Here is a 19,604-nt window from a genome sequence, read left to right as displayed (position 1 = left end):
TTTCAAAGAATCACCATCACGGTACGGGGCAGGGGATGGGCAAAAATACCAATCTAACAAAATTATTTATTCTGGTTTGATATCAACTTAAAATGTCACAAAATGAACCTACAATAACTCACAAAGTTACTCATGATTTTAAATGTCTAACATCTAATACTAAAGACAAAAATAAAAATAAAAAATCTTCTTGTAAACACAAAAATGTACACTTAGGGAAGAGTAAGACTGGGAACATCTCAAGCATATCTGCCAGAGACAATGATACCGCCTACCCACTCCCCACTCATACCACAATTTTTATAATTTTTTCCCAGTACTCTAAAACATAAAACAAAGGGTGTAACTTGCATAAAATGAGGAACAAACTAATGTACCACATTTTTTCATATAATACTTGAAAACAGTGACATTCTCTGCATAATTTCATACTATCGTATACAGCATTTTCATCAAAGCTGTATAACAATGAGAAGTGGGTGTACAGAAACCAGCAGCCTCAGTGTCTCCATCTAAGCCACATTTTATTTTTAACTGGTGTGTGTGTGGAGGGGGGGGGGCGTATTTTTTTAATTCTTCCTTCCTTGAAATGCAAGTAGTGTTGGTCAATAAAAAAGACCTGTCAGCTCAAAACTGCATCTTGTATTAACCCAAACCACAAAAAGAGTAGAAAATCAACTCTAAGCTATCAGAGCAAGGGCTATATAAATGGAAATTAATCAATATCCTAAAAAAAGAAATCCAAGATAGTAAAATGTGAATACCTGGTTGTGCCCACGGCTGCTGTGAGAGAGTGTACTTGGGTCCTCCATGACTGGCCATTGTTTTTAATGCTGAAACCTAGCAGAAGGGACAAAAAAAAGTTTCATTTCACTAATGACAAATTAAACCAGTACTTCTCTCAAACGATACATAGCACCATTTGAACCTATTAAAACATAATGATAACCCTGGCCGGTTTGGCTCAGCGGTAGAGCATTGGCCTGTGGTCCAGAAAGACCCGGGTTTGGTTCCCGCTAAGGGCATGTACCTCGGTTGCAGTTTGTCCCCGGCCCTGGTTGGGTCGTGTGGGTGGCAACCACTAGATGTGTCCCTTTCACGTCGATGTCTCTGTCTGTCTCTCTCTCTCTCTCTCTCTCTCTCTCTCTCTCTCTGAACAAAAAGTAGAAAAATGTCCTCGGGAGAGGATTACAAAAAAAACAAAACCCATAATGATAATCAAATGTACAACTCTAAAATACATATCTCATAGTTCTTTACAACTAATAAAATATTTTAGTAAAACATCTTTTGTGATTTTAAGTCATATGTTGTCTTGTAAAAAACCATACCAATGTCCTAAGCCATTCTACCTGAAACTCTGAGACAAAAATGAGGATGTAGAGAAACGTTAACACAAAACAGGCCTCTCTTTAAGTGAATTGTTATGTTAATATTAAATTAGTATCGCATATTATTAGAAAAATATCAGCCACTGGACAAAATCTTCCTTAAATACCGAGGGGGTCCTTTTATTTTATCATAGGCAGAGAGAATGTTATTTACAAAAACCAAGATTTTCAAATAGCATTAAAAGGCATGCTTGACCAACCATTGCTACAGATACCAACTTGGATGCCCACCTTCGAGTCATCTCTCTCTTCATTTCTCAGCATCAGTACAGAGAAGCAAAACCAAAAAAAGTACAGTAAACTTCTTGGACAAGACTGTTCTTAAGATGGCAAGTTATGGCTAAGGTATAACTGGAAGGGGGAAAAGGCAAAAACTGCACAAAACATTTTTTTTTTAAATAGATTGTTGCCCTGGTTGGTATGGCTCAGTGGTTAGAGTGTGGGTCCTCACACCAAAGGGTTAGGGGTTCAATTCCAGTAAAGGGCACATACCTGGGTTGCATGTTCGATCCGTGGCCCTGGTCAGGGCATGTGAGGGAGGTAACTCAATGTGACTCTCTCACATCGATGTTTCTTTCTTTCTCTCTCTCCCCCTACACACACACCTGCCACCTCTCGCCCTCCCTTCCACTCTCTCTAAAAGTCAGTGGAAAAAATATCCTTGGGTGAGGATTTAAAAAAAAAAGATTGCTGGGTGCCAAAAGTCCAGGCCATGATTTTGACCTCACTAGACAATCTCATTAGAAAATTTTGAGCACCTACTCTTTAGATTTCTCTTAAAGGACACACAAATATTTAAGCAGAGGTTGGCCACAGACAACAATAATGTTAACTCAGAGCTTTCCAGACTTTTCTCTATTTCTACCAAGTTTATATTTCTGGACCATACTCAGTCTTTACTCACTCTGCCTTAAGTATAAGATTACCTCTTTCCTACTACTCCCCAATTCTTCTTCATGTCTGTCCTTTTTATTATAAGGCGACTTGTAAAAGCAATCATACATATGACTACAGACTAGACAATGCTAAAAGAACATGTTCATGTTTACTGTTGGGGTAGAGGTCCCTATGAAAACGTTACAGTCAGGCCAGCCGGTGTAGCACAGTAGACTGAGCACTGCCCCATGGACTGAGAGGTCCCAGTTGGATTCCTGGTTGAGGCACACGCCTGGGTTGCAGGCCTGATCCCCAGAAGGGGGCATGCAGGAGGCAGCTAATCGATGTTTCTCTCTCTCCCTTCCTCTTTCTCTAAAAAAAAAATCAATAGAAACATATTTTTTAAAATTTTTTTTAAAAAGGAAAACATTTGAATCAGACGTTTTCTATCAAACTCAAAAACTGTTGATTATTTTTTAGTGTTATAGAATTTCATCATACTGAATTTTTTTTTTTTTAATTATTGATTTTGTAGAGAGAGAGGAAGGGATAGAAACATCGATGTTTGCCCTGGCTGGTTTAGCTCAGAGGTTAGAGCGATGGCCTGTGGCCCTGGCCGGTTTGGCTCAGCGGTGAGAGCGTCGGCCTGCGGTCCTGAGAGCGATGGCCTGTGCACCAAAGAAACATAGATGTGAGAAAGAAACATCAATCTGCCACCTTGCACACACCCCCTACTGGGGATGAAGCCTGAAATCCGAGCATGTGCCCTGACCAGGAAACAAATCAGGACCTCTCAGTCCATGGGACAACCGTCAGTCCACTGAGCCACACCGGCTGGCCAAAACCATATGGTATTTATCTTTGATTTATTTTGCTTAGCAAAATACATTCTAGATCCATTCATGTTGTTTCAAATTGCAAGATTTCATTCTTTTTTAATACTGCAATATTCCACTATAAATATATACATCTTCTTTATTAATTATCCATTTATCTATTGATGGACACCTAGGTTGCTTCCATATCTTGGCTATTGTAAATAATACTGCAATGAACATAGGGGTGCACATATCTTTTCAAACTAGTGTTTTCATTTGCTTTGGATCAATACCCAGAAGTGGAATTGCTGGGTTGTATGGTACATCCATTTTCAGCTTTTTGAGGAGTCGCCATACTGTTTTCCATAGGAACTATACCAGTTTGCAGTCATCTTGAAACAAACTCTCAAGTAGGACGTGGAACTCTGGACCCCTCTGCACCTCAGACTAAGATAAGCAAGTCACTACATTCCTAGCACTGCCCCGAAACAATTTCCAACATAAATATATACACACACTAATTGGTCTACACTTCTAAAACAGAAATACAATGCTCTGAAAACTTCTTTCTCCCTTTAAATCTAAATTCTAGATATTTTTCTGTATCCAAGTTATTTTTAATTGTAATGACTACCTATTATTCAACTGATTATTCCAGAATTTAACCAATTGCATCACAACTGTATATAATTATTTGTATATTAAACAACAGATACAAACTCGTACATTCATATCTATTTACTATCTAGGTAATACATTCATCTTAAGTTCAAAGAGAACTTTCTTCAAAAGTTTTCCCCAATTAGCCCTGGCCAGTTTTGCTCAGTGGTTAGAGCACTGGCCTGCGGTCCAGAGAGACCCGGGTTCGGTTCCCGCTAAGGGCATGTACCTCGGTTGCAGTCTGTCCCCGGCCCTGGCTGGGTCGTGTGGGTGGCAACCACTCAATGTGTCCCTTTCACGTCGATGTTTCTCTCTCTCTCTCTCTCCCTCCCACTCTATCTGAACAAAATATTGAAAAAAATGTCCTTGAATGAGGATAAAAAAAAAGTTTTCCCGAGGGGCCTGGTCCGGCTCGGCCGGTGCGTGAGGACTGGGGCCCCGGCCCGGCGCTGCCGCCGCCGCCGCGATGGCCCAGCAGCAGATGACCAGCTCACAGAAGGCCCTGATGCTGGAGCTGAAATCCCTGCAGGAGGAACCAGTGGAGGGCTTCCGGATCACCTTGGTGGATGAGTCCGACCTCTACAACTGGGAGGTTGCCATCTTCGGACCCCCCCAACACTCTCTACGAAGGCGGCTACTTCAAGGCGCATATTAAATTTCCTATTGACTACCCATATTCACCACCTACCTTCAGGTTCTTGACCAAAATGTGGCACCCCAACATTTATGAGAATGGAGATGTATGCATTTCAATTCTTCATCCGCCTGTAGATGACCCACAGAGTGGTGAATTGCCCTCCGAAAGGTGGAATCCTACTCAGAATGTCAGGACTATCCTGTTAAGTGTAATCTCATTGCTTAATGAGCCCAACACCTTCTCCCCAGCCAATGTGGATGCTTCGGTTATGTTCAGGAAATGGAGGGACAGTAAAGGAAAAGACAAAGAATATGCTGAAATCATTAGAAAACAGGTTTCAGCCACTAAAGCCGAAGCAGAAAAAGATGGAGTGAAAGTCCCCACGACCCTGGCAGAATACTGCATCAAAACTAAAGTGCCTTCCAATGACAACAGCTCAGATTTGCTTTATGACGACTTGTATGACGACGACATTGATGATGAAGATGAGGAGGAGGAAGATGCCGACTGTTATGATGATGATGATTCTGGGAATGAGGAGTCGTGACCTGCTCCTTCAAAGCCCCTGTACTGCCCTGCCATCTCAGGCCAAAGGGAGGGGAGCAAGTGAGGACCTAGCAGTGGTCCTGAAGCAAAAACCTATCACAGGGGGCGGGGAAAACAAACACGGCTCTTGCTGACTCCCCTTATGGATCTCAGTTTGCTCCTTTTTATGGACCACTTAATGGAGAGAAGGTAATCCTCTACAGAATGTCCGAATCCTTGCATTCTTTACCCTTCCATCACTGTATTGATTCTTTTTTTTTTTTTTCTTTAAACCCAAACCCCTGCCTCACTTCGTCTCTACAAAGTGTTCACAGCAAAACACGTTGGTCTGTTTTTAGATTCTTGAAGAATTAAATAGTCTTTCATCAAGACGTTTAATGTGTTTAAAGCTGGGAAACCATTGGGAGTTCACAAGTGCTGCATATGCTGGGTAGCAAAAGAAAATGGAAAAATAAAAAAACACAAAAATCCCACAAAACTGAAAAAAAAAATTGCCAAGGTTTAGCCGTTCCATTTACATTAGTGTGTGTGCATTTGTTCAGCCCTATATGGTGGTGAATTTTGTTTCTTTCCCATTCTTAAGTCTGGGGTACCGTGGGCATCGGGGACTCTGTGCTAAGACTGATGAAATGTGTTCCTAAGGGCACAGAGCCCCTTCAGCCTCCAGAAAATCATCCTAACACAGAGGCCTCAGCTGTTCTGAGGAAAGAAATCAGATTTTGGTTTTTGAAATCAATTGGGATCTAAAGCCTGAAATAAATCTTCATACTTAAAAAAAAAAAAAGTTTTCCCCAATTAACCCTATCCTTTTTTAAAACCCTACAGGATGAACACAAGCCCACTGTCTCATAATGACACTGCTGTAGACATCTTAATGCTTACATATTTTCAATTGAAAAGGAAACCTAGGGAAGAATTCAAAATTACTTCACCAAATATGCACCACGGTCTATACCTTTGTCATGAACTCCTCCAGCTGCTCTACAAATTGCTTGGTCTGATGCTGAATAAACTGCTCACAGGCTGATTTCAGGTGACGGTCTACATCTTTTTTAGAGTCAAGATAGTGTTCTCTTATCTCAGGAGTACCCTAAAAGAGATGACAATTTCTCCTGTTTTTATGTGCTTAGAAATTACCAAGCATGTAAAGAATGTCGTTTATCTCCCACCACCAATGAAAGAGATTCCTTCTCACCTCCAACAAGAACTCTATCAAGGCATTGTTGCTATTCAGCCTAAAAAATCTTGGAACAGTCATAGGGTTCAGGATTTTAAATGCTGCATCTGTGGAACAAAATTCCTCATCCAGTGAATATGTACAATTTCAACAGAAAAGCCGAGTTACTGTTTCAGTGTGTTAACATACACTAGTTCTCTATTACCACACAGTAAGAGCATTTTTCACCAACTCATCTCCATGATGACAGTGAGGTTAGTGCCAACACAGCCACAGTACCCACATACCGTTATTTTCTAGAAGTCAGAAATGCAAAATGACTATTAAGCTTAATTATTCATTTATAGAAAAATGATATATGGTCATTGATACCTTAAAATTTCATTGCTTTACTTTGATGATGCTATATAGGTTTTGGGTTATTTTAATATTCATATACTTACCCAGCTTCTTTTGTTAAGATCCTGGCTGGCACAGAAATTTATTCATTTGAAGCAGAGTGAATAAACTAATGTGTCAGCCAGAAAGAAAACACCAAAAGGACATATTTACCCCTTAACCTCCAGACCAACTAGAATCTATGTAAAGTATTAACCAAGGTCTCATTGATGTTCAAATGCAATAAGATATAACATTAGTTGTGAGAGGTTAGAGGCTTAAAAGTAAAGATAGTAAGTATTATTAAGGGGTAGTCAGAAAAGACCACTGCTTTGCTTTGCTTTGCCAGACTGTAGAAAGCAAAGCATGCAATGCTTTCAACCATAGTTTTACCACAATAGTGCTTACTGCCCTGACACTGATCTTACTGAGAAAGAACCTCGCTTTCAGCTCGTGTTCAGAGTAAGGCTTTAGTAAATGGCTCTTTGTTTCTGCTCTCTTTTCTACAAGATACCTGAAAGAGTGTCTGCAATAAGTAGAATCAAATCAACATATGGTGAGATTACATATGCTTTAAGGAAAACAGACTTTAAACCAGTATTTGCCAAAATTTTAGGGTAGTTAATTTTCTCACATCTCAGTGGATCTATATTAGAATCCAGCAGCAACAAATTATGAACTTTAGAAAATGAAAGAAAGAAGATCAGCCCTGCTTTATCCCACCACTAAAAGGTAAAACTAAGGACTATCAGTGCCTGGCATTCATCAAGCCTCCAAGCACTATTCCCACATCGCACACTGAAAAGAAATAAGAAAATCAACTACAATGGTTGAGAGAGAGAAGTTTCTGACGAGAAAAAGCTCTAGAAAAATTATACATTCTCAGGAAAAAAGCCAGGAAATCTAGCTGCTTAAAAAAAAAAAATCACAAAGTATATAAATAACACACAAGTTTACCATCCAAATTCCAATAGAACCAAAGAGCATTCTCTGTGGAAAGAACAGAGCATTAAGAAAAGAAAAAGAGCAAACTGTTTTAATATGACTCATGATGAGGCCAAATTGGCTCTCAGATGAGTTAAATTAAGTCTACCAATTACAGGCACAGTTATTATAGAACAACCTACTACCTTGGAAATCCTCTATTTAGAATGCCACTGAACCACAGAATACAGAAAATAATTTGAGTGATTATGAAGTTCCTCAGTTCCCCCAAAACATGAGAGAAATTCCTTCACTACATAAATGAATGGCTTAAGTCATTAGGGCTTAATTCTCTTAAAAATGGTTAAGAAATTATAAAGTTCAGATAATTTTCTAAGTAAGAAGATGAGGGATATGTGTGGTATACTCTTCACTACTTAAGATCAACATCTTAAAAAATAACTACATTGACCTTTTAGAAATCATCGCTTATTAATTCAGAGACAAATGATTAGGATAGATGAGGCATCTTTCCCAAGATGATGTTATGTCTGTTACCAACTCACAGACCCTATCTACACAATTATTTAACAACCAACTGATTTAACAATAACACCACTTACATTAACTTAAATACCTAAAGCTTACAAAGCACTTACATTTTCATTCTTAGTGATCGTAATTGATTTGATGACCTGGTAAAGGTTTCATGACATGTTAATCATGCTCATTCTACCTAGCATACAAAAGCTAAAACACCCATCCAAGATCACACAAGAGCCAGGAAACGATGAGTCAGGAACAGAATCCGACTTTTTCAGACTCAGACAAATACTCTTCCCCTTAAACCCAGCTGGTTTCCTGAATTTTCATGAACTGACAAACTCAATGTTTAAAACCATCCCAATTAGCTGACACTGTTAAGTAGTTGTTATACTGATTTTTCATTTGTTAACTGGTTATGGTAATATGTGGCAGAGTAAGAGAGGTCATGCTATATTACAAACTGAAATGCTCAGATATATTTCCCTTTATAAAGAAAATACAGCAAGTTAGATGTAGTTAGGATGTTGACAGCTCAGCTTAGTATGAATAAGTAACATGCTTAGCAAGCACAGCATGCAAAAAAAATTGCAGATGAACATAAAATAAACCTATAACCTGTGCTGATACATTTGGACAGGTCGAACACACCCAACTGTGTCAGCCAGGATAATAAAGTACCTCTAGTTTTCTTGAGGTCCAGGGAAATTTCCTTAATGGTGAATTCAGTGTGAAATGGAGCAATTTGTTCACGAAGAATCAAAAGATGCTTTATTAAGAAAAGTTGTCCATCAATCTGAGTCTAAATGATAAGACAGAAAAATGGATATTATCACAGGTGAAATAAAAATATGAACATATAAAACAAACATTATTAATCTAAGTGTATGGAGCCTGACCTAACTTTAATGTAACTTTATGGCACCAACACTACTTTGTTGTACAATGAACTTTCCCCATATTATCCAGACTAGAATTATCTGGGAAAATCTTGCTTCAAACTGTTACCAACACTGTTACCTGCTCTACTTAGTAAATCCAAGAAAGTAAATCAGACAGAATGTTGTAAAGCAACACAGTTAGAAAGAGAAGTCAAACCTATTTTAACTTGGTACAAAAGCAGAAGAGAACATCAGCTCAGAGTAGGAAATAAAATAAAAGTTCCAAGAGTGAGCATGACTCTGACCTCTCGTGCCATTCTAGTTTGTTTCTCTTCAGTAACGCAGCTTTCAGTATTTGGTCAAAGTGGTTTCAAAATCCCGAATATCAGAAATAGTCACATTTATACAAAAATACAAAAGGAGCCTCCAAATGCACAATGATTTGGGCTAACCACTTTGGATTATCCTGCCACCAACAGAGCACTGGCCACCTACACTCCTGAAAATCTCTGCATTTCCTTTTGCCCTCTCTGGACCCATCCACAAGAGTCTTGTGACTCACCCTAAGTTCTCAAAGCTCTGAACCAACTAGTGAATAATCTCAGAAAAAAAGTCTGTATAAAACAGGACGATGGTGGTTTGCTTCCTCTTACTCCTTCCTAACAAGATATAATCCTACCTTGAAAATAGTTCTAATGAGCCCTGGCCAGTTTGGCTCAGCGGTTAGAGCGTCGGCCTACGGTCCAGAGAGACCCGGGTTCGGTTCCCGCTAAGGGCACGTACTTCGGTTGCAGTTTGTCCCCGGCCCTGGTTGGTCGTGCGGGTGGCAGCCACTCGATGTGTCCCTTCACGTCGATGTTTCTCTCTCTCTCTCTCTCTCCCTTCCTCTCTCTCCCTCCCACTCTATCTGTACAAAAAATGGAAAAATATCCTCAGGTGAGGATTAAAAAAAAAAAAAAGAAAGAAAATAGTTCTAATAAAATTATACTACATTAGAAAAAGAATAAGGGACTATGGAACAAAGGGACTCCTCTCTGGTCTCTCCCCACCTTCTAAATAAACACATAAGTATACAGATGGAACTAACTTTGCACTCTAGAACAGAGCATTAGATGGGTAGGGAATGCAGCACACTTTGAATACTTGTTCTACGTTTAAAAGACTAGCAACTCCAGCCCTGGCTGGGTGGCTCAGTTTGTTGGAATGTCATCCTGTACACCAAAAAAGGTAGCAGGTTTGAATCCGATGAAGGCACATACCTAGGTTGAAGGTTCAATCCCCAGTCTGGACACATTTGGGAAAGCAACCAATCGGTATTTCTCTTTCATAGATGTTTCTTTCTCTCCCTTCCTCTCTCAAATCAATAAACATATCGTCAGGTAAGGATTAAAAATAATAATTAAAAAATAAAAATATGTCCTGGCCGGTTTCTCTCAGTGGTTAGAGCATCGGCCCGTGAACCTGAGTCGCGGGTTTGATTCCAGTCAAGGGCACGCACCTCAGTTGTGGTTCGTCCTTGGCCCTGTTCAGGGTCGTGCAGGAGGCATCCAGTCAAAGTGTCCCTCTCATGTCGATGTTCCTCTCTTTCCCTCCCTCCTACTCTATCTGAAGATAAATGGAAATATATCCTTGGGGGAGGATTAAGAAAAAAATAAAAATAAAAGAACTAGCAACTCCAATGAACAAAACAGTGTAACACAGATTCAATTTACCTTACTAAAGCTGTTGTGATCCAGGAAATAGTACTTTAGATGACTGATATACTAGGTGCTCAATTTAAGTAAGAACAATTTCTTGCCTTAAAAAACTCTCTAAGACATTAAGTGATCATTTTCACTGATCACTTTTTTAAAAGTTTGAGATCTGGTTCTCCAGCATAAGTCATCAGTTCGGCTCAAATAAACTCTTATAAAAATTCTCTACAGGTTTAGACATTTTTATATCAACATTTACTTGGCATAGTCAGCAAGATTCCAAAGAAGCCCACTCAGGACCACCTTACAGACCTGGACCTGGTGCTAGGTACAGGCAAGGGCCCATTGTGCCCTACCAGCTAGCTTCTCGCTCTGCATCAGGGAACTTGGATGAGTTTCTCTCAGAATTCTGGCCTTCCTTGCTTCAAGTAGCAGGCCAAGACTTTATTTGAACTCTTCTTAGAAAACCCTCTTGGTGGTAAGGGTTGACATAACTCAAGGAAAGGGGAAAAAAGGGGGTGCTGTTTTTAATCTCAGCTTTTTAATCGGATTGCTTATTGAGAATCAGAACAAAATCTTCCTTGGTCAAATGAGAGACTAAACTCTCTTTAGCTCCAAAAGAGAAAGGACATTTGCTTCTCCCACCCAAACAGCCAATAGGGAGACAGCAACTGTTCAGACCCCGAAACCATAGTGGCAGAGATGGGGGCCAGGAGTTGTCCAGTGCAGTAGTGCAGCTGATCCCAGAGAAGCCTCCAGGGGCCCTGGGGAGAAGGGCAGAGCATCCTGCAATGGGGTCACCCCGAGAGAAGGGATCAAGAGAGGGGCCTGTGCTTTGGAAAGGGTGTGGCTCTGGCAGCATCTGGTAAGCTCTCTCTGGGCCTTGCTCAGGTATTCTTAAGTAACTAAGAAACTTGGTGGGGTTGCCTGAGGAAAATTTCTTCTAGGGTGTAAAGTAGTCTTACAGGGATATTTACTGTATTTGGCTCATACACATAAAGACTACTTTTCCCTAGAAGTTTGTTCAGACTTTACAGATTTCAAAATTAACAAGAAAGCTCTGGCCGGGTGGCTCAGTACTTGGAATGTCATCCCATACACCAAAAAGTTGCAGGTGCAATTCTCAGTCAGGGCACACAGCTGGGATGCAGGTACGATTCCCAGTTGGAACACACACAGGAGGCAACCAATCAGTGTTTCTCCTTCACATGGATGTTTTTTCTCTCTCTCTCCCCTCTCTCTTCTCTCTCTCTCCCTCCCTCCCTATCTCTCTAAAATCAATAAAAACATATCCTTGGGTGAGGATAAAAAATAAAAACCAAAATAAATAACAGGGAAAACCATGCCTCCAAGGTCAACAAGCCCTGTGAGTGAGCCAGTCAGCCTCCTGTTAATACTAGGATGGCAAATATGAGGATCCTTTCACACTTCTAAAATAATCTTTTGTACTCACAATTAGGGAAAAAGGGCTATACAATTAGGCAGAAAGAATGGAAAATATATTTAATTGGTCTCTCCAAGCTTCCAAACGGGATTTTCATAAAAGGATCAACCTGTGATGCCCTTTAGGTGTCAACCCAATCCTCTGAAGTATTAAAAAGGGCTGCCCTGAGGGAAGCTCGTTTGGAACTTGACTTGTCAAGCACAGATATAAATTCTAAGTTTCTCCAAAACAAAATTTGGATCTCTGTTTGTGTCTGTCTGTGTATGTCTATATATATGTGTTGTAAATGTGAGAGAATTTTCTACCTTGGGATGAAAGTGTTAAAATTAATTTAAAGGCAAGTACTTGTAAGGATTGAGTATTATTCTAAAATTCTCAGAAATATAGAAACTTACTCAAATGCTTATTTCACATGACCTAAGATTAATCCTTAGTAAATAAAAGCTAGTGGAATACGTTTGTTGGTTTAAGTCAAACAGACATGTCTTTATTTAACCTGGGTTTTACAAAAATAAGTCCATGTTAATAAATAACATTAATGTCTATGAAAGATGTTTCTAGAGGTTATAAAATGTCCTCATAAATCTGCCAAGATAAAGAATGCAAATTGTGCCCGGTTGGTGTGGTTCAGTGGTTGAGCGTTGACCCATGCACCAAGAGGTCACAAGTTAGATTCCCAGTCAGGGCACACGCCCAGGTTGTGGGCCTGATCCCCACTGGGGGGGCCATGCAGGAGGTAGCCCATCGATGTTCTCTCTCATCGATGTCTCTCTCCCTTCTCCCTTCCTCTTTCTGAAATCAATAAAAAATAAAAAAAGAATGCAAATTGCTTCTTAATTTTCATTAAAAACTGAAATTTTAAGAGTTAAAATCTCAATATATGTAGGAATCACTTTGCAGTGTCACAGAAGGGCCCCTGGAACACCTCAAAAAAATTGTTGTTTATGTTAAATTGCATGAGAAACACTGTAAAATAAACTATGAAAAACTTCTAGGGTATATCATACGGGTAAACAATGACTATAAATTAAATAGTCAGGACTATGGGAAACCCACAACGACTACTTGGTTCTTCTCTTGGCTCCCTGGCAAACACCATGTTTTGGTTTTTACATTCCTTTATGCATCATAGTGCATTTAAGCTGAACTTCAATAAAGGATCTTAGGAGCCAACGTTATTGAAAGGAGATATCTTACATTATTGCCAAGGTTTGATAGAATCACTTAAAGAAAATGCCAAGTTGATAACCGCTTCCTTTCCCAGTAAGCTCCCAGAAACACTGTTTTTTAGAAAGAATGTCAAATAAAAGACACTCTCCAATCTCACCGGAAGAGAATTTATCAGGGACATAACTACAAATGGCCATCTACCGGTCTCTAATACTCACCTGTGCCTAGCAGAGATCAGACTCCTCGGAGATGAGAAGCTGCTGACACCAGAGGCAGACAGCTACCCCAACACATCGACAAGCTTGTATAACTACTGGTTGATAGTGAACTCTGGGTCCACTTTGCTTGATTGGCTTTACTTGTCTGCTAATGATATTAGTCATAATAATAATCATACTTTTTCTTTGGGTTTTTATATAGAGTCCAACTGTTTATAATTACTGAACATGTATAAGATCACTGTTAATATTCTTTTCATGGCTTATGTAAACATTATACTAGATGATAGATGGAACTCGGCAATTAGGCAAAACTGAAACATGAGAGTTCACAGAACAGAAATGATCCACAGCGTTTTATTTGTAAGGAAGTCCTTAAGACCTGACTGCCTTCCATTTAACTGCCCTTCCCTTTTTGGGAAAAATTCAACCTCTCAACTCAGATCCCATGATTACAGTATTGCCTCATCCCCAGTGGTCAACAAGAAAACATCAATACTGAACCTTCCTGGTAATAAGCCTTCCTAGTGCTGTGAGATCACACTATCTGACCAAAAGATTGGTCATCAATGCATCCTTTGGATTGTTTTATGACCAAAAGGGGGAACTGTGGACAAAAAAATGGGGTTCTATGGAAAATAACCTCAGGGTCATCTGATCATAAATGCCTAACCAGGAAGGTTATGATAGGTAGTTATGCCCCAGGAATACAACTTCTTTTTTCTTTCTTTAAATTTTTTTTTTCGCCCTGGCAGGTTTGGCTCAGTGGCTAGAGCATCGGTCTGCAGTCCAGAGAGACCCGGGTTCGATTCCCGCTAAGGGCATGTACCTCGGTTGCAGTTTGTCCCCGGCCCAGGTTGGGTCTTGCACGTAGCAACCACTTGATGTGTCCCTTTCACATTGATGTTTCTCTCTCTCTCTCTCTCTCTCTCCCCCTCTCCCTCCCACTCTATCTAAACAAAAAAACAAAAAACATGTCCTCAGGTGAGGATAAAAAAAATAAAGATAAATTTTTTTTTTCTTTATTGATTTTTAGAGAAAAAAGAAGGGAGAGGGAGAGAGAGATGGAAACACCAATGAGAGAGAACATCAACTGGCCGCCTCACGCATGCCCCCCACTGGGGATTGGGCCCACAACCTGGGCATGTGCCCTGACCAGGACTCGAACTGGCGACCTCTTGGTGCATGAGTCGATGCTCAACCACTAAGCCACACCGGCCAGGCACTTCTTTATGAAGGGGTTATCTTTACCTTAAGAAAGTCCTGTCCATCGTTATGTGAATCTAGGTTAACATACTTTAATATGCCTCTTTTCAGACCCCTAAGATGTAACCACTCTCAAGAGAGCAAATAATCTTAACTGTCCTGTAATCCAATCCTACCTTGCTTTCTTCCACCTTCATGTAATATTCCCTTACATAACCTCCTTAATTTCAAATGCATAAAAGAAACTACAAAACTGTTATTCTGCAGATCATTTGAGAACTTACTCCCCAACATATGTCATCCGTTTGGTTCAAATAAACTCATTTAAAAAAAAGCCTGAAAGGCAAAAGTATACAAACTCAGCCATGAAAATCAATTCACTAATGCTTACCCAACTGCGGGCTTCCTCATACATACTTAAACCCCTTATAATATGTAGGAAACAGTTACATAAAAGAAGCAATGAGGTCAAAGACTGAATAATCAAAAGGCTCTTCACTCCGCCCTTAAAAAAGAGGACATTGGGCCCTGGCCAATGTTTGGCTGAGCAGTTAGCGCATAGGCCCACGGACCAATGAATCATGGGTTCAATTCCGGTGAAAGGCACGTACCTCAATTGCGGTTCATCCCCAGCACTGGTTGGGGTCGTGCAGGAGGCAACCAGTCATGTGTCTCTCTTACATCATTGTTTCTCTATCTCTCCCTCTCTTCCTCCCACTCTATCTGAACAAAAATGGAAAAATACCCTCGGGTGAGGAAATCAATCAATCAATCGAGCACACTGGTACAAGAGGACATAAGCATGTGAACTTTTTTTCATTGGGACATTTTTTTCCTCCTGCTGATCTAATAAATACATGCTCATTGTAGAAAATCTAGAAAAGTAAAAGTGTAGGGAAAAGGAGGAGAAATCACCCATAGTCACCCAAAAGCTTGCAATGTTACATTTTTTTAATGTATGTTTTCATTACAGTTATGTATATTTCATCTATTATAAAAAATATGAGAGCTCAGACTTGGAAACACTTTTTAAAACTTAAATCTGCCTCTCTGTAATTTAACTTTCCGTCCTCTTGCAGTGCTTTCAATTCTCCATTCCACAAATGGAGGAACATAGTGGTCACAAACAAAGGCAGAACTTTCCCAAACTCTTGTGAGGTGTTTTTTTTTAACTTGTCTAAAACCCTAAAGTTAGAAATCAAGTTTGTAAATCTGGAGGTCCAGAAGGTTAACAAGGTTTGAACACTCCAAGCAGCAAAGAAATTGTGGCTGGAGACAGCCCCACCGCTCCCTCCTTGTAGGCGACAGGCATCCTAAGTGAAGAGCTGGCAGAACACCACTTTCAGTCGTGCTGTAAACCAGTCCCAGGGCCCGGGGAGAAGTGCATGGCGGCAGTTCTCAGCCCCATACCTCTCCTGACTGAAAACTGCAAGTCACAAAGTCATGGCAACTATTCCTGGTCGTACAACCCATGGGCCGTAATTGTCTATCTTCCAAACTGACCGGCTGATTTCCTCCAAGTGAGGTCATTCAACTATTTAAAAATAAAATAAAATAAAACATCATTGTAGGGATGATTTTAATTTGCTATATTTCCTTGAAAACCCTGTTTTGATATTCCAAGGAGACAGCAGTCCAACACCTCCCCAGTTGCTAAGGCTACAACAAGAAACTTTTATCCTATAGAATTTATAATCTAATTATTATTTTTGGTACTTTAGCAAACTTGGAGCTCTCTTAAACAATGTAGTCCTTATTTAGCACTACAATAAAATACTAGCTTCTCTCAAGGGCCTCAAAATTAAGTCGTTAATCAAACAAATCCTACTGCCAAATGCCTTTAAATTTATGTGCCTATACATAAATGCTGTATGCCACATTATTATATGTAACAAGCACCTAACACGTCATCAAACCTTGTTTTTGCTGATGGATTCTGATGCTCCAAGTAACGACTGAATGCAGGCAGACAACGCTTCCTGTGATAATCCTTGGAACACTGCCCTCTGGTGAAATAAAACAGAAACATCACCCTGTAGCACTTCACAAACAGAAAAAACGGAAGATCATAGGCTGAGTACAGGGACTTGCCCCCATCCATTGGTTGAATTTATATTACTGGCAACATTCACTCCTCCTGAAATTTCCTATTCCCATGCAACCTTTCTAGATCAGCACATAGTTTTGTGGTTTGCATCTCTCAAAACACTCACGTGACCCTCTAATGATATTTCCTGAGCACCTATTTCATGCCAAGCTCTGTGCTAGATGCTGGAAGTACAGTAGTGAGTAGACAAGGCTGAGCTCTCACTCCAGTATGATCTCATGTTGCAGACCCTCAGTAAATCCACTTCTAAAAATGTATCCCAAGTAATTGAACAGTACTGTAAGATTCATGCATGCAGCACTTCATCACAGTATTATTTAAAACAGAAAAAAACTGGAAATAAATGTTCAAGGGTAAAGGGGCTGACAAGTAAAATACCAGTAAATCTAAATTATAGAACACTGTGATGAAATAAAAAAATGCTAAAGGAGGTGGTGAAATCTTATAAATATAATTAAATTAAAAATCAGGTTACAAAATAGTATATTAAGTATGATTCTTAGATTGATTGTCATTTCTGTATCTTCCCAGAGGTGTGGCATGCTGGTCTGGGCAAGGACTACTGTCAGTCCCCTTACTTCCCTCCTTGCATCCACTCCCAAATGAAATTGATATAAATGAGTTTGAGCAAAATATTTATTATTAGGTCATAGTCCTGGCCCTGGTCTCATACTTTAGGCTATTTTCTTTCTGTTCCCTCTATTTGGTTTCCCACAAGGTTACTACAGTAAGAAGAGATTGACCGTACTTTAGGAAGACCGAAGATGGCCCCTTAGACTAAGACCCTCTCTTTCTCCTGCTCAGCCTTAATGGGGTTTTCATTGGATTTGCCTTTCTTCACCTTTGATGGGTAAGATAGAGAGGGATAAGATTTTAATGTAAGGTAGGTGAGAAAATAATAGGCTGAGGGCATAAAATAAATACAGGCACAGTGACGTATATCCTTAGGCCTACCTACTATTTGGCTAAAATTCCTGTTAAGAACCTAAGAGGCCTCACTAGGGCCTGTGATGACAATGGGTTCTATGTGGAATGTGCCCCCTGTGTATTTCCCTTGGGATCCTGGCTCCACCGTTGGGAGTTTCTGAATCCCAGTGCAATAGCATCATTCAATACACCTACTGGAAAACCTGGGAAAAATACCAATGTCCAAAACTCCCTCTGGAAGAGACCTCATCAGCTGGGCAAAAAGTTGAGACATTTAACTCTGTACTCTGTAGAGGTGACTTGGCCTCACCTCTAAAAGTCCCAAAACTGGGCAAAAGGCACATTGTGGTTGAATTTCAAAATCTCCAAACACAGTTTAAAATAGATACCAAGTAGTGTACACTATACTGAGCCAATGAAACAGCTATGTAAACTTGTCAGGCCCTGGGACTCAGAGCCAGAACAGCTCCATAGTGAGAGGAAATGCATATACCTTTTTGATCCATATTCTTTTTTTTATCCTCACCTGAGGCCTTTTTTTTTTTTTTTTCAGATAGAGTGGGAGGGAGAGAGGAAGGGAGAGAGAGAGAGAAACATCGATGTGAGAGAGACACATTGAGTGGTTGCCACCCACATTACCCCAGCCCAGCCGGGGCCAGGGACAAACTGCAACCGAGGCACATGCCCTTAGCGGGAACCGAACCCAGACCTCTCTGGTCCGCGAGATGATGCTCTAACTGCTAAGCCAAACTGGCCAGGGCTTGACCCATATTCTTAAGAAATAGTGGCATCTGGACAACTGATTTACATGACTTGTACTTAATCACTTCTCTCTTTATATGCCATTTGGGTTATAGCAATCTAATTAAATTTTTAAAAGTGAAGTAAAACCACTGAATTTTGCCCTGGCCAGTATGGCTCCGTTGAATGGAGCGTTGTCCTGTCCACCAAGGGATGGTGGGTTCAGTTCCCGGTCAGGGCACTAACCCAGGTTTCAGGTTCAATCCCTGGTTGGGACATGTGGGGGAGGCAACTGATCCATGTTTCTCTCTCACATCAATGTTTCCTTCTCTCTTTCCTTTCCTCTCTCTAAAATGAATTTAAAAATTTTAAAAAACCACTGAATTTTATAAACTATTCTGGTTCAGCAACAAACCACTAATCATAAATAAATGTAGACAAATATGATCTTTCAGGGACTGATAATCATAAACTGAAATGCTTAAAATAACTGTTTCCTGAAATCAATACAAGTATATATTTGTGTTTTAAAAAAAAAAAAATGTGCCCTGGCCGGTTTGGCTCAGCGGTTAGAGCGTCGGCCTGCGGTCCTGAGAGACCCGGGTTCGGTTCCTGCTAAGAGCAAGTACCTCGGTTGCAGTTTGTCCCCGGCCCTGGTCGGTTGTGCGGGTGGCAGCCACTCGATGTGTCCCTTTCACATCGATGTTTCTCTCTCTCTCTCTCTCTCTGTTCCTCTCTCTCCCTCCCACTCTACCTGAACAAAAAATGGAAAAATGTCCTCGGGTGAGGATAAAAAAATAAATAAATAAATAAATAAATAAAAATGTGGGGGGTGGGGGTACTGCTAATTTCAGCAAATAATTAAAATCAGTCCATGGTTAGAAAAACATGCACTCTTAATACTAGTTGTTAAGGAAGCTGATTTAAACTAAGTGCAAAATTAAAGTAGTTGCATTTAATACTAAATCCAAATACTAAATGTATATTATACCTATGTGACACTGGACATATCACTTAACCTTTCTGCATCTCTTTCTCTTCATCTATAAACTAAGACAAATTAATTAATCCATAGTTTTACATTTATTTGTGGTCATAGACCCCTAAGAGAATCAATACAAGCTATCCTCAGAAAGACACAAATACAAGCATACATACACAATTTTACCCACAACATTAAGGTGCTCACAGACTACCCAGAGCCCATTGGTGAATTCTAAGGGTCTATAGAATGTTCAGGTTAAAAATCCTTAAATTAGATTGATC

General features: G+C 40.0%; 2 protein-coding genes across 2 annotated transcripts in view; one reads left to right on the top strand and one right to left on the bottom strand.

Annotated features, from left to right (window-relative positions):
* Window positions 1-19,604, bottom strand: part of COG3 (component of oligomeric golgi complex 3) — a 99,268-nt gene that overhangs the window by 29,215 nt on the left and 50,449 nt on the right. The window contains exons 16-20 of the mRNA XM_036250385.1: window positions 16,480-16,569; window positions 8,632-8,752; window positions 6,124-6,212; window positions 5,884-6,018; window positions 765-840 (exon numbers count right to left, since the gene is read on the bottom strand). Coding sequence (XP_036106278.1) covers window positions 765-840; window positions 5,884-6,018; window positions 6,124-6,212; window positions 8,632-8,752; window positions 16,480-16,569 — 511 coding nt within the window. The remainder of the gene's footprint in view (window positions 1-764; window positions 841-5,883; window positions 6,019-6,123; window positions 6,213-8,631; window positions 8,753-16,479; window positions 16,570-19,604) is intronic.
* LOC118622866 (ubiquitin-conjugating enzyme E2 R2-like) lies at window positions 4,212-5,681 on the top strand. Its single transcript, XM_036250391.1, is given in 2 exon segments — window positions 4,212-4,352; window positions 4,354-5,681. Coding segments are annotated over 2 exon segments (717 nt in total). The 3' UTR covers window positions 4,930-5,681.

Source organism: Molossus molossus, unplaced genomic scaffold, assembly GCF_014108415.1.
Source record: "Molossus molossus isolate mMolMol1 unplaced genomic scaffold, mMolMol1.p scaffold_m16_p_9, whole genome shotgun sequence".
NCBI classification, from domain to species: domain Eukaryota; kingdom Metazoa; phylum Chordata; class Mammalia; order Chiroptera; family Molossidae; genus Molossus; species Molossus molossus.
This window is presented reverse-complemented; position numbering and strand designations above follow the sequence as displayed.